The sequence below is a fragment of the Onychomys torridus genome, chromosome X (genome assembly GCF_903995425.1).
Source record: "Onychomys torridus chromosome X, mOncTor1.1, whole genome shotgun sequence".
In the NCBI taxonomy this organism is placed as follows: domain Eukaryota; kingdom Metazoa; phylum Chordata; class Mammalia; order Rodentia; family Cricetidae; genus Onychomys; species Onychomys torridus.
The window spans coordinates 131,327,285-131,341,677 of NC_050466.1; the positions used below are offsets into that span (position 1 = coordinate 131,327,285).

The window sequence follows — 14,393 nt, forward strand, 5'->3', positions numbered from 1 at the left end:
AGAGTTAGTTCATATTGATACTTCTAATTAAAACTGAAATTTTCAGTTTAACATCATCGTCCTTAGGTTTATGTCTCTAATTACTCTCACTTTTTAAAAATTGTGCCTACGTGAATATATGATGTGTGAGTACCACAGCATGAGTGCAGAGTCCAAACACAGCTTTATGGAGTCCATTCTCTCCTTCCACCTTGTAAGTTCCAGGGATCAGACTTAGGCTGTCATTCTGAGCCAACTTACTGACCCAGTTTGATCATATTGTCTTTCCCTCGTCTCTCTTCTCTCCCTGACTTTCACACTATATACTACATGTACACTTTGGCTTTCCTTGGCTTTCTTTTTTGTCCTGAGCCTTGTGAGAAAACACAGGCAGTAAGATAGTTCAGCTCTCGAGCTAGGTGTGAGGGCACACACCTGCAATCCCAGTACTCGGGGTGCAGAGGTCATGTGTTCTCTCTTGTATTTCACCATGGCGCACATCCTATCAGGATCTGTCTGTCCATTATCAACCAGTGATGCTGAGTCTAATCCCAGAGTTGAAAGTGTGAATTGCCAGGTTCCTCATTGCTAAGCATACACTTTTGTCTTTGTCATTAATTAGCATGGAATCTCTAGAGTGGTGCTTTGTCATCTTGTGAACAACTTGTCCCCCAATATTTGTTCACCAAACATTTCTCATATTTCTGTTTAGGTTTGTTTTATAACTATGCAGGATCATGTGGTTCTAAGGTCAAAAGTATAAAACAGGGTACATGAAGTGAATTTTGGCCTCTGTTTCTGTCCCCTTCTCTTCATCAGTAGGTCACTTTTTAATTAGTTTTTATATTGCCCTTTTGTTGTGGCTTTAAAATACAAATACGTTTGCATGCAATGGCATTCATATTATCACCTCCTCTTAGATAATAGTAAACTATCATATACTTTTAATTTTCACTTAAAAGCCTATTCTACAGACTATTCTTCACCAGTTTGTAGAGATCTTCAAACAGGATTTTACTTTCTTTCCATAAATTGCTTATTCAACACAGCTGTGACTTTTCAGTGTCTTTTTTTTCCATTATGGTGTTTTCTAACAAATTTTGTTTTTTGTCCCCCTGCCCACTTTGCCCATCTCTCCTCCCTCCCTTGGGCCCTTCCAGCCTCAGTGGCCTCCTTTCCACTTTCCTGTCACATGTTACCTTCCCCGTGCTTCCTTTCTCAATACTTTGGTGGTCTCCTTTCTAGTTTTCTAGTCTATACCCACTCACTCTCATACCCCTTATTTACACACATGCAAACATGAAAAATTTGGAATCTTTGTCTTTCCGAGACTGGGCACCTCACTTAATTAATACTTTTCACTTCCATCCATTTTCCTGAAAATTTCACAATTTCATTTTTCTTAACAGCTGAGTAAAACTCTGCTGTTGATGCATCCCATATTTTCATCATCCATTCTTCTCTTGAAGGACATCTAATCTGGTTCCATTCCCCTGCAGTTGTGAGTAGTACGGCAGTAAACATGAATGTGCAAGTGTCTCTGGCAGAATCTAGAGTCCTTTGGATATGTGCCCAAGACTAATATAGCTGAGTCATGGCTTAGCGCTGTTTTTACTTATTTTTGCTGTTTATTTATTTATTTGGTGGGGGTAGGGAGCTTGAGACAGTCTCTCTGTGTAGCCCTGGCTTTCTTGGAGCTCACTCTGTAGCCCAGGCTGGCCTCAAACTCACAGAGGTCCACTTGCCTCTGCCTCCCAAGTGCTGGGATTAAAGGTGTACCCCACCATGCCCAGCTGTCTTGAATTTTTTGAGGGGCCATATTGATTTCCTTAATGGCAATTTTTACATTCCTGTTAGCAGTGAATAAGGTCTGCTCTTTTCCCACAGCCTCCCCAGCATTTATTGTTAATTGCTTTCTTGATCATAATCATTCTGACTGCAGGTGAGATAGAATCTCAAAGCAGTTTTAATTTGCATTTTCCTGCTGGCTAACAGTAGTGAACATTTTATATATATATGGAGAGAGAGAGAGAGAGAGAGAGAGAGAGAGAGAGAGAGAGAGAGTGATTGATTTCTTTATTATGTGTCCGTACACTGGCACATGGAATCCGATGGAGGTCAGAGAACAACCTGCTGGAGTCCTTTCTCTCCTTTCACCTTGTGGGTTCTGCAGTTTGAACCCTACCCACTGAGCCATCTTGTGGGCCTTTTGAAATATTGGCCATTTGTGTTTCTTCTTTTGAGAACTATCCATTCATTATATTAACCCTTTTATTGATTGGCAATTTTGTGACTTGGATGTTTTACTTTTTGTAATTCTTTATATATTCTAGATATCAGTCCCCTGTCTGAGCCTTAACTGGCAAAGCTTTTCTCCTACTGTGGAGGCCGTTTGTTCTGCTGATGGTTCTCTTGCTATGCAGACTTTTTTAGTTTCATGTTCCATTTATTGGTTCTTGGGACTATTTTCTGTGCTATTTCAGTCCTGTTCAGAAAGTTCTTGTTTATGCCTGTAACTTCAAGTGTATTCTTTCTATCTTCTGTAACACTTTCGGAGTTGGAGGTTTTTAAAGTAAGTCTTTCATCCATTTTGGCATGGTTTTTGTTTAGGGTAAAAGACATGTTTTCCAGTAGAAGATATTCTTGATGCTTTTGTCAAAAATTAGATGGCCACAGCTGTGAGTTTATTTCTGGGTCTTATCTTACTCTTTTGGTCTACATGTTTGTTTTTATTGCTCTGTGATAGAATTTTTTCCCTTAATTCTCTGAAAATTTCATGCAGTGTATTTTGATCATATCCATCCCTCTCCTCAGTCTTCTCGATCCAACCCTCCTTCCTACCTACCCAACTTGATGTCATCTTTTTCCTCCTCCTTTTTATAAACCCATGAAATGAAGTCAGTGCTGCCTCTGTATTCTTGGATCTGCAGCCTTGCACTACAGTATGGTCAGCCTACTAGGGGCCACAGACACCCTTAGAGAAAGCTAACTCACTCTTTCCCAGCAGCTGTCAACTACCAGCAGCTCCCTAGCTAGGAGTGTAATACAATTTTAAGACAGGTATAATAATATCTCCAGCAATGTTCTTTTTACTTAGGATTGATTTGGCTGTATGTGGTCTTTTGTGTTTTTGTATTAATTTTTAGGTTTTTTTTTTCTAGTTCTGTGAAGAATGTCGTTGGAATTTTGATGGGAATGCATTGAATCTGTAGATTACTTTTGGTAACAAAAGCCATTTTCACAACATAAAATCTGCTAGTCTAGGAGCATGGAAAGTCTGTCATTTGGTATCTTCTTTAATTTGATTTTTTAAAAGTTTTCATTGTATAACTTTACATCCTTATTACTAGATACTTTATTTTGGGGGTAGCTATTGTGCATAGGTTGTTTTTTCCTAATTTCTCTCTCAGGAATTTTGTTATTGGTATATATGAGAGCTACTAATTTTTATATGTTGATTTTCTTTTTTTTTTTAAAGATTGATTTATTATAAATACAGTGTTCAGTGTGCATGTGTCCTTGCAGGCCAGAAGAGGGCACCAGATCTCATTACAGGTGGTTGTGAGCCACCATGTGGTTGCTGGGAATTGAACTTAGGACCTCTGAAAGAATAGTCAGTGCTCTTATCCACTGAGCCATCTCTCCAGTCCTGTATGTTTATTTTCTATCTTGCAACTTTACTAAAAGTGTTTATTAAATGTAATCGTTTTCTGGTAGAGTGTATAGGGTCAAGAACAGAATCATGTCTGTGAATATGAGTAATTTTACTTCATTGTTTCCTATTGTTATCCTTTTCATGGCTTTCTCTTGCCTTACTGTTCTAGCAAGACTTTCAGAACAGTATTGGATAAGAGTGTAGAGAGTTGACTTCTTTGTCTCATACCAAAATTTAGAGGAAATATTTTCAGTTTTTCACTGTTTATTATAATGTTGGCCATAGGTTTGTCATATACAACATTTATTGTTTTGACATATGTTGCATTGTTCCTAATTTCTCCAGGACACTTATCTCAAAGGCATGTTGAACTGTGTCAAATGCCATTTCTGTATCAATATAGGAATGGTCATGTATTTGTCCTTACAATTATTGATATGGATGGCTAGAAGAATGGCTCAGCAATTAAGAATACATACTGTTCTTGCACAGGACCAAAGTTTGGTTTCCATCACCTATGTCAAATGGCTCACAGTCTGTAATGTCAGCTGTAGGGAGATCTGGCACATTCGGCTTCCCTGGGTAGCTGCGCTCACACGCACATGTGCACAGGCACACACAGCAGCTGTGGTTCTTCTGTCTGTGGAAGATGGAGCTAGTCAGCATTCTGGCATGGTCATCTAGAAAGATGACACAGCAGTTAAGAGCACGCATCGCTCTTACTGAAGATCCGAGTTTGATTCCTAGCCCCCATTTCATGCAGCTCAACCACCTGTAATGCCAGCTCCAGGAGATCTGACACGCTGTCCTCCACTGGGTACCAGCATTCATGTGTACACACTCATACACTGGTTCATATGCATAATTAAAAAAAAACACATTCTAACATGAAAGGCTCAGGAACTTCCACACCTAGTGGAAGAGCTGTTAATGGTTGATGCATTCTGAGGGAGAGTTAATTTTCTCTAAGGAAATGTAAATTTGAAAAGGGGACCATGTTCTGGTGGATGGTCTCACGCTTGTTAGTATATGGACAGAGCATACTGGACTGACTCAGTGGGATTTGGTGGGACTTTTTTCTTTTTAAATCAAGTTTTACTTGTTTATTTCTGAGAGAGAAAGAACATGAAGTTAGCCCAATAGGAAGAAGTTGGGGGAGGGAAAAGAATATGAACAAAATATATTGCATGAAAACAAATTAAATAAAGTCTTAAGAAATGACTGGAAATTGAGGGATGGAGGAGTGGAGGTGGGTCTAGACCAATGGTTCTCACCTTTCGTAATTCTGCAACCCTTTTAACACAGTCAGTTCCTTATGCGGTGCTGACCCCAACCATCAAAGTATTTTCATTGATATTTCCTAACTGGAACTTTGCTACTGTTAGAAATTGTAATGTAGATATCTGTGCTTTCTCATACTCTTTGGTGAACCCTGTGAAAGTGTGGTTCAACTCCCAAAGGGGTTGTGACCCACAGGTTGAAAACCATTGATCTAGAAGGAGTAGGGGGAAGAGTGGGGGTGAATATGATCAAAATACATTGTATGCATGTATGAAATTCTCAAAAAATTAATAAAATATCTTAAAAGTAAATCTAAAAAGATTACATTGTTAAATTACATGTATTGGTCTGCATATGTTTTACTTATTAATGTTTTATTAATTAAATATTACTTGACAATTTCACACATGTGCATAATGTATACTTATCACACACACCCTTTCCCATCTCTCTACTGCCGCTGTCCACTCACCCCACATCAGTACAAGTCTTTTTCTCGTGTTCATGTATACTTGTTTTGTGACTTGGTGAGTAACTAGGGCTGTCCAAATGAACAGATTTGGAGCTACCTGGGGGAGCTTGGTGGTCTCAGCACTGGGTACATAACTGGAGAAAATGATTTCACCACTGTCAGAAACTCACTAAGCAGGAAGAGTCATGGCTCCATGAGCAACCAAGCACCTTTTTCTTCCATCACTGATTACTGACAAGGACTGTCCTGTGTGGCTCTGTGCAGGTAACTGTTGTTGTGAGTTCGTGATTGCATATGTTGAACTAGCCTTGCCTCCTTGGGATGAAACAAACTTGGTCATGATCTTGATATGTTCTTGAATTGTTTGTATTTTCCTGAAAATGTATGTGTCTGTGTTCACTGGGGACTTTGGGTCTATAGTTTTCTTTTGTCATTATCTTTACCTGATTTTGAAGCTGGCTGGCTTCAAAAGAATGAAATTGGTGATGTTCCTTTCCTTTCTATTTCATGGTACAGTTTAACAAGCATTGATATTAGATTTTCCTTTAAAGTTTGCCAGGCGGTGGTGGCGCACGCCTTTAATCCCAGCCCGTGGGAGGCAGAGGCAGGCGGATCTCTGTGAGTTCGAGGCCAGCCTAGTCTACATAGTTCCAAGAGAACCAGCACTACATAATGAGAGCCTGTCCCCAAAATAATAGTCCTAATTAAGTTTGATAGAACTTGTGTCCTGGGCTTTTCTCTGGGTACTTTAATTACTGTGTCAGTCTCATTGTTCATTATGAATCACGTGCATTTCGGAAATGAACCACTTCATTTTTAGATTTGTGTTTGTTTTTTCATTTAGATTTTATAGCTTATTAGAATATAAGTTTTGGAGCTAGAGACATAGCTTAAAAGTTAAGAGCATTTACTGTACTTGCAGTAGACCCAAGTTCTGTTCCTAGCATCCACACGATGGCTCACAGCTATCTGTAACTTTAGTTCCAGGAGAGTTAATGCTGTCTTCTAGCCTCCAGGGATACCAGGGCTCTTCTCTGTTTCCAAAAATGTAAATATATTCATGTCCTTCTCACTCTTGAAATCACATTGGTCTCCTTTGAGATAAAAATGTATGTTTTGTACGGCCTTTTATAATCTGTCCTTTGCTTGTATGTCTAATTTCTCTTTCTTTATGGCTCCTTAGCATACTTCCTGTGAGTGCATGAACATGATCATGTATGCACACAGATTGTTAGTAGTGCCATATTGATTCTTTAAAGGAGGTGACTTCTAAAGTTGATTATTTCTGAATTGCTTTGAATTCAATGAATAACCCTCCTCTCCAGCTTGTGCCTGTGATGTTCTCGGCCGTATACAAAACCACGTCTACTCTTTCATCTTCTACTGGTCATCCCATAGACTTTAACTTACACACACGCCCGGAAGCTTTCCCTGACCACCATCATAATCAGGTTCCCTTCTTGTGTGCTGATTCAACACTATCTTTACGTTCATCTTGCACTATTCTGATTATTTACTTAGCCGTGTTTCTGTTAGCTCCTTGAATTCTGTGAATACAGGAACAGTTCTTGGTGGATATTCAGTTAAAGTACTTATTAACTAAAAGTGGCAGTGAGGCACAAATTCAAACATGCCGTTACAGTAGCTATAAGGGGCCCTAAACCAAAATTGAGTGGAATTTTCAGATACAATGATTTAAGAGGAAAGCATGAGCTGCCTTAGTTATTGTGGGGTTGTAAGTGGAGGCCAGAGCAGTCTGTGAGGAGCTTTAGGTCACCCTGAAATGGTGCTGGCTCATGGCTTGGGCTAAGCCAGAGAGGTCCACTAGCACCTGTTCCTCCAGAGACAAATAGGTTGGCAGGATCTGGAGGAAGAACTAGAGGTGAGAACGCCACATTCACCTAGAATTTCCAGTGATAGTTGGAAGCTAGATTTTGTGAAAGACACCAAGCTGGAGCAGATCCCCAAGCTCCACTCATCTCTCAGGTAATCTGGACTTGGGGTCAGATGCTCCTTATTATTGCTGGGTGTGGGGTTACAGGATGCACAGGCGGAGGAGGAAATCAAGCAAGAGATGAACACACTACAGCAAAAGCTGAATGAGCAGCAGAGTGTGCTTCAGCGGATTGCTGCCCCCAACATGAAAGCCATGGAAAAGCTGGAGAGTGTCCGAGACAAGTTCCAGGAGACCTCAGATGGTAAGACTAGCCTTTCCGGGCTTCAGATGAGAGCAGAAGACAGAAGGTGTGGTGACGGTATACTGGTATGTCACGCCAGATCCTGTTTTTCCATTGCCTGCTACCCTAAACAATGGGGATTATCTCTTTGCTTTCTGGGGAGCAAATGATGGTGCCAAGGTAGCCGGTAAAGCTCTTGAGTCCGTGAGAATACATGTTTGTGGGGCTGCAGGACTAGCCTATGCGGTGGCCAACTCACCGGCTACTGATCCTTGTGGGGCTCTCTCCCCTTGTAGATTGCCACTAGAATTTTCATTTATAGGTCGTTCTTGGCAGGGTGTGGTCCTCCACCCTGGCAGAACCCAGGGCACTGAGAGCTCATCATCTGCTTTCTTTTTGTTTTTATTTTTTGTGTCTGGCAGAGTTTGAGGCAGCACGAAAACGAGCAAAGAAGGCCAAACAGGCCTTTGAACAGATTAAGAAGGAGCGCTTCGACCGGTTCAATGCTTGCTTTGAGTCTGTGGCTACCAACATCGATGAGATCTACAAGGCTCTGTCCCGAAACAGCAGTGCCCAGGTAGACTGCAGCTCTTACGCAACCAGCTCCTACCACTCCTCCTCAGTTGCTCTTCCCTCTTCCCGTCACCGTGCTCATGCACACATCCAGGTCCTCACTCCCTTCTGTCTTCCTCTAGGCATTCCTGGGCCCCGAGAATCCCGAAGAGCCCTATTTAGACGGCATCAACTACAATTGTGTAGCTCCTGGCAAACGCTTCCGGCCTATGGACAATTTGTCAGGAGGGGAGAAGACAGTTGCAGCTCTGGCCTTACTTTTTGCCATCCACAGGTGAGGCTCTGCCCCATAGGGCAGTTGGTGGAGAGACAGAGTGAGGCAACCAGACACTCTGGGGCCCAAAGATTTGCAGAGATCTGCACAGGTGAAGGTGTTTTAGTATCTGCATTGTATCATGTTTCCCTGTCTGTCTACTGTAGCACATCTGCCTTGGTTTTTTTGGACCTGTCTTTTCCATCATCTACCCTCATCCTCTCAGCCTATCTTTGTGCAATTTGTTCCACTTCTAGGCGTTTCCTCACATGTTTGCTAGCTAGTAAGCTCTTTCTGTACATATCTAGCTTGACATACCTCTTCATTCTCCTTCCCTTCCTCTGGGAAGCCCTCTTTGACCTCTGGCATACCTTGACACGTCCCCATCCCAGGCCAGTAGTGCTTAAATATGACCCCCACGACTTAGTGTTTAATTATACAGTATCCCTTTGTGAGCATTGCTTGAGTGCTGCTCTGTACCAGACCCTGTTGAGAGCATGGGGACAGATGAGTCAGACGTGCTCTCTGGCCTAAAGAGCTCAGACTAGAGGAAGCCAGACACGGAGGAGGGACAACTAACTAACCTTCAGTGTGTGGGTGGGCCGGGAAGGTTTTTAAGGGTAAGTGATGGGCAGGGAAAGAAAAAATCCATGAGCAGTGTTCGGGAGTGGTTAAGTGCTCTTGCACAGGACCTAGGTTTGGTTTTCAACACCTCTTGTGATTTTTGTAGGCATCAGCCTTGCACATTGGTACACATATATACATTCATGAAAAACATTTATATACATAAAATAAGTTTTTAAAAGAAAAGTTTGCTGAGGAACCCAGCAAGCACTCTAGGCTGAACCTGCTGCATGCATGGAGGCAAGGAGGCATGTCAGAGTGTGATGTATGTTGGGATATAGTAGACCTACAGATAGCTTGCTTTGTGAAGACAGTTGTCTCCCTAGCCAACCTGGAAGTTCCTGAAAAAAGCCCTGATTTTCATGGTCGTAGGGGATAGTGGCACACAGAGCCAGATACTGAGGAGGGTATTCAGGGGCCTAGGCCACTGGAATCTCTAGACTTGTGTTATTTGGTCTCTGAATGCAGTTGCCCTATTCTGGCTGTGGGGCTGGACCTGCTCTTCTTGCTGTCCTTTCCTTATTCTTAGCTCACCCATTCATTCCCTCCCAGCTACAAGCCAGCCCCCTTCTTCGTCCTGGATGAAATTGATGCTGCCTTGGATAACACCAACATTGGCAAGGTGAGTGCAAGAAAGTTGAGGTCTGGGAGGGAAGCCCCCAAATTGGGGCTGGGTTTCAGAGAGCAATTCTTGATTGTGCCCTAGCTATTCCTGCTGCCTAGTCTATGTTCCAGGAAGATTGGGTCATCCTTGTTTTGATAATCAATAGCTTTTTTTTTTTTTAGTCTCCCTTACTCCCTACCCCACCTACTTACTGGGTGGACTGGAAAATGTGAGTGTTAGGTCTTGAGCCCTGCTAAACACCCCTCCACAGGTGGCAAATTACATCAAGGAGCAGTCAACTTGCAACTTCCAGGCCATTGTCATCTCTCTCAAAGAGGAATTCTACACCAAGGCTGAGAGCCTCATTGGAGTCTATCCTGAGGTAGGGTGGGCTGGGCTCAGGAGCCAGACCTCTTCCTGCCCCACTCCCCAAGGCAGAAAGAGAAAGCAGCAGTGGAGGAGTGGAGGGAACCAGGTCCTGAGCAGCTCTGTGGGCTTGTTGGAGCCCTGCCCTGACTGTTTAGCCAGCCCATCCTGGCAGAGAGAGGCAGCCAGGCAGTGGAGACAGGAGCAAAGTGTAGAGGTAGGCAAAGAAAGAAGGCACATGGGATTGAAGGCTTTCTCTCATATCCAGAAAGAACTATTGCCTGGCCTGGCCTTTGAGCAGATACATAGGGAGGCAGTTTTTCAGCCCCTGGTCCTGGGCTGTATACCTTTCTTTTGGGTTTGTTTGTTTGTTTGTTTGTTTGTTTTTTGAGACAGGGTTTCTCTGTGTAGCTTTGCGCCTTTCCTGGAACTCACTTGGTAGCCCAGGCTGGCCTCGAACTCACAGAGATCCGCCTGGCTCTGCCTCCCGAGTGCTGGGATTAAAGGCGTGCACTACCACCGCCCGGCCTGTATACCTTTCTTAATTCTCTCCTGACATTTTTCCCCTCCATCAGCAAGGGGACTGTGTGATCAGCAAAGTCCTGACCTTCGACCTCACCAAGTACCCAGATGCCAACCCAAACCCCAATGAACAATAGGAAGAATTCTGCCCTCTTGTCTGGATCCTGGGACTGCCCTTCTGTCGCTCTTCTGGATCTCTCTCATCACCCATTAATTATCATGGATCCCTGGGAATTATGCCTCCTTATTTGTCATTGCCTGTATGCATGTGGATTTGTTTGCAAAATAAATATGGATACGTTTTAAAGGAGAAGCATAATCGGAGTTTTATTCTAAGGGAGCATAGGATGAACAGCGTACCAGATGGGCAAAAGTAGCTCGGCCCTCAGGAGTTAGTTATGTAGACAGTCACTAAACCGCCCTCAGTCACTCTTGCGTGGGCTCATTCATGTAGTCATCTGACACATAGTGGACACCCCCTATTTGTCTGGGCCTGTGTGTAGCCCTAACTGTCCTGGAACTCACTCTGTAGACCAGGCTGGCCTTGAACTCACAAAGATCCACCTGCCTCTGCCTCCCTAGTGCTGGGATTACAGGCGTGCGCCACCGCCACCCAGTTCAGGGATCATCTATTAATGGTAAGGAAATGGTAAGGTAACCAATTACTCTGGTTAGTCAAATATCACAAGGACCTTGACAAGAGGATTATCACTTCCATGCTTTGTGGAAAAGCTCACATTTGAGCAAGACCTTGACAAACTGGTAAGATTTAGTCAGGGATTAAGAGTAGAGGATGCTCTGGAGAGAGACAGTTACAGTCTGCTTCCACTTTTACTACTTAACTAATGGTTGCTGAGCAGATCATTTGACCTTTCTTTTTGCCCTGGTTCCCTCATTTGTAAGGTGGGGTTAATATTTACCTACCTCATAGGATTTAAAGATGTCAGGCTCTCATTAAAAACCTTATACATGAGGCTGGAGAGATGGCTCAGAGGTTAAGTGTAAGTAAACTGCAAAAACTCTGGGTTTGGTGTCCTGGTTTTGGCACCAAAATGTTAGTTGATGGCTGAAACTGCAAGGAGACAGTTCAGCCTTAGAGGGCAAGGTATCCCAGACAGACACCTCGAGCTACTCAGAACAAGAGCTCTGCCCTGAAGGTGTCCCGGACACCTGGAGACAGTTCAGCCCTAGAGGGCGAGGTATCCCAGACAGACACCTCGAGCTACTCAGAACAAGAGCTCTGCCCTGAAGGTGTCCCGGACACCTGGAGCTGTTTAGCACAGCTGTGATGGCTGGGACTGCAAAGAAATAGCCCAACCTTGGAAAGAAAATGAACTGCTTCAGCCAGGAAGGGTATCCTGACTCTTCAAGAAAGTCAGGATATACCTGGTGTCATGGGGGATGGTCTCCCCGCAGGACACAGTAATCCTGTTCCTCTCCTGGAGAGCCACAATCTCCGGCTCAGTGTTACCAGCTCTCTCTTGCTCAGTCCACTATGGGACGTCTTAGCAGGTTCTTCTGCTCAGCTCCCCCTTGCTCAGTCCACTATGGGACGTCCCAGCAAGGTTCTTCTGCTCAGCTCCCCCTTGTTCAGTCCACTATGGGATGTCCCAGCAAGGTTCTGTTCAGCAGTCAGTGAAAGTCTTCACCCAATACTCTTTTGAGAAAGGTTTATTTGGGAAGGAGGAGTCCAGGAGAGTAGCTGCCTCTACCAGGATGGAGAGAACAGCTCACAACTGACTGGGCAGGGTGGTTTATATAGGATGTCTTAGGGGTGGAGTCAGCTATGATTGGTTAGTTTTTCTTCTGCCCAGGGATTGGCCAGTTTTGGGGGCAAGGGGCAGAGATGGCTCTGATCTGAGCTAAACAGTGTTTCTCTCACTGGCCTTAGCTTTTTGGCACTTCCTCTAAGGCCAGGGCACATTTCATTCACTGACTCTGATTCTAGGGGCCAAGAGTGTTTCTTTGGTACTGGTTTCAGAGTCAGGGCATGTTTCCTTGGTTCATTTCTCTGGCCCAGGTCCCAAACACAGGCTGTGTTTCTTTCCCTGATCCTGAGCCCTAGGGCCAGGATTCTGCTGTTCTGCTCTGTGATTGGTTGATTTCACAAGTCAGTTGGACAGGGGCAGATATGGCTCTGATCTGAGCTAAACTGTGTTTCTCTCACTGGCCTTATCTGAGCCATCCTTCCCTAATTCTGGGCTCCAGGGTCAGGGTGGGTTTCTCTAGCCAGCCCCTTTTCTATATATTAAGTGCACTGGCTGCTCTTCCAGAAGACCCAGGTTCAATTCCCAGCACCCACAACAAAGCAGTTCACAACTGTCTGTAACTCCAGTCCCAGGGGATCCAGCATTCTAACAGACATAAATGCAGGCAAAACACCAATGCACATGAAATAAAAATAAGTTATAACTTATCCATGTATCCACTAGATACCAGCCCCTCCAAACACAAGCCTGGAAGGGTTTCTGACCCTTGTAAGAGACAGAAAGAACTGCCAACTCTGGGAGGTGCTGGATGCTTGCCAGGAAAGGGCCAAGGCAAGAATAGGGTTTATCTGATTGATAGAGAGCCTGAGGAAGCCAGTAATTTCAATCATACATGGTAACTGCTTGGGCCCTGAGCTGAGTTGTCAGGAACTAAGCCTAGCAGGTCACTTGTCAGCCTAACATGTTAAGATCTGGTTGGGAACTAACCTCATTAGCTAAAAATTATACTGTGGGTTGATGAGACAGTTTGGCGGGTAAAGGCGCCTGCTACCAAGTCTGATATCCTGAGTTGGATCTCTGGGACCCACATGATGAAAGGTAAAACCCAGCCCCCGCAAGTTCTCTGACCTCCACATATGTCCATACATACAAGCATACAAAAACCATGAAATGACATGGCTTTTCTTTTGTTTGTTTTGGTTTGGCTTTGGGTTTTGGGTTTTTCAAGACAGGGTTTTACTGTGTAGCCCAGGCTGGCCTGGAACTCACTTTGTAGACCAGGCTGGCCTGGAACTCACAGAGATCCACCTGCCTCTGCCTCCTGAGTGCTGGGATTACGGGCATGCGCCACCACCGCCTGGCTCATTCCAGATTCTTAAAGATAGCAGTTGCTATTCTCCGCCTTAAAGATGAGAAAACTGACCCTCCCCCACAAGAGGTTAAATGCCCCAGATAACACTGAGCTTGAACCCAGGTTTGTTTTTCTTTAATTCATTCCAGTGCTTTTCCATTGCAGAGGTGGTTAACAGCCTCGGCTATACATCAGAATCACTTGTGAAGTCCACCCCCCTCTTTTAAAAGATAAAAGCAATATATACACAGGTAAAATTAAAATAGTACAGAAGGGCTTGTAATGAAAGTCAGCAGTTACCTTCCACACCCCCACATTCCAAAGGATGTGGAGCTTTTCAAAAATAAATTGCTCTGGTCCCACCTCTGGAAATATGATTCAGTAGGTGTGGATAATAACCCAGATAACTAACCCTCTCCATTATGGGATAGAGAGGATTACATGAGATGCCTTAGACTATGGCCCAGGCACACTGGAACACAAGTGCTTCAAAGTCTTCAGGATCAGGGAGGTGAGATTCTAGTGGATTAATGGTAGAGCCTAGACTTCCACTTGGAGCTCTTTTTGCTCACTGCTTTCCGATGGACACCATGGGGTATTTAAGGAAGCGAACCCCAAGGAGAATCGCATGCCTTAGAAGGAGCTAGGTTGGCCTGATTACCTTGGTCTAAGGAGTTGAGTGCTTTTCACACTAGTATTTTCCTTTAATCAGACATTTCATTCTGGAAATCTTAGTATTGCATACCTGGAGTATAAAAATGAGTCAAATATTTATCCTGCTTTGAGTAGTTATGTCACTGTCTAGTTGGAAGCCAATTCATAAGCAC

At 43.8% G+C, this 14,393-nt stretch overlaps 1 protein-coding gene across 1 annotated transcript in view; it reads left to right on the forward strand.

Moving 5' to 3' along the window:
• Smc1a (structural maintenance of chromosomes 1A) overlaps positions 1 to 10,816 on the forward strand; it is a 46,472-nt gene extending 35,656 nt beyond the window's left edge. The window contains exons 20-25 of the mRNA XM_036174255.1: positions 7,429 to 7,585; positions 7,987 to 8,141; positions 8,260 to 8,411; positions 9,567 to 9,636; positions 9,890 to 10,000; positions 10,560 to 10,816. Coding sequence (XP_036030148.1) covers positions 7,429 to 7,585; positions 7,987 to 8,141; positions 8,260 to 8,411; positions 9,567 to 9,636; positions 9,890 to 10,000; positions 10,560 to 10,643 — 729 coding nt within the window. The 3' untranslated portion in view covers positions 10,644 to 10,816. The remainder of the gene's footprint in view (positions 1 to 7,428; positions 7,586 to 7,986; positions 8,142 to 8,259; positions 8,412 to 9,566; positions 9,637 to 9,889; positions 10,001 to 10,559) is intronic.
• The last annotated feature ends 3,577 nt before the right edge of the window (positions 10,817 to 14,393 follow it).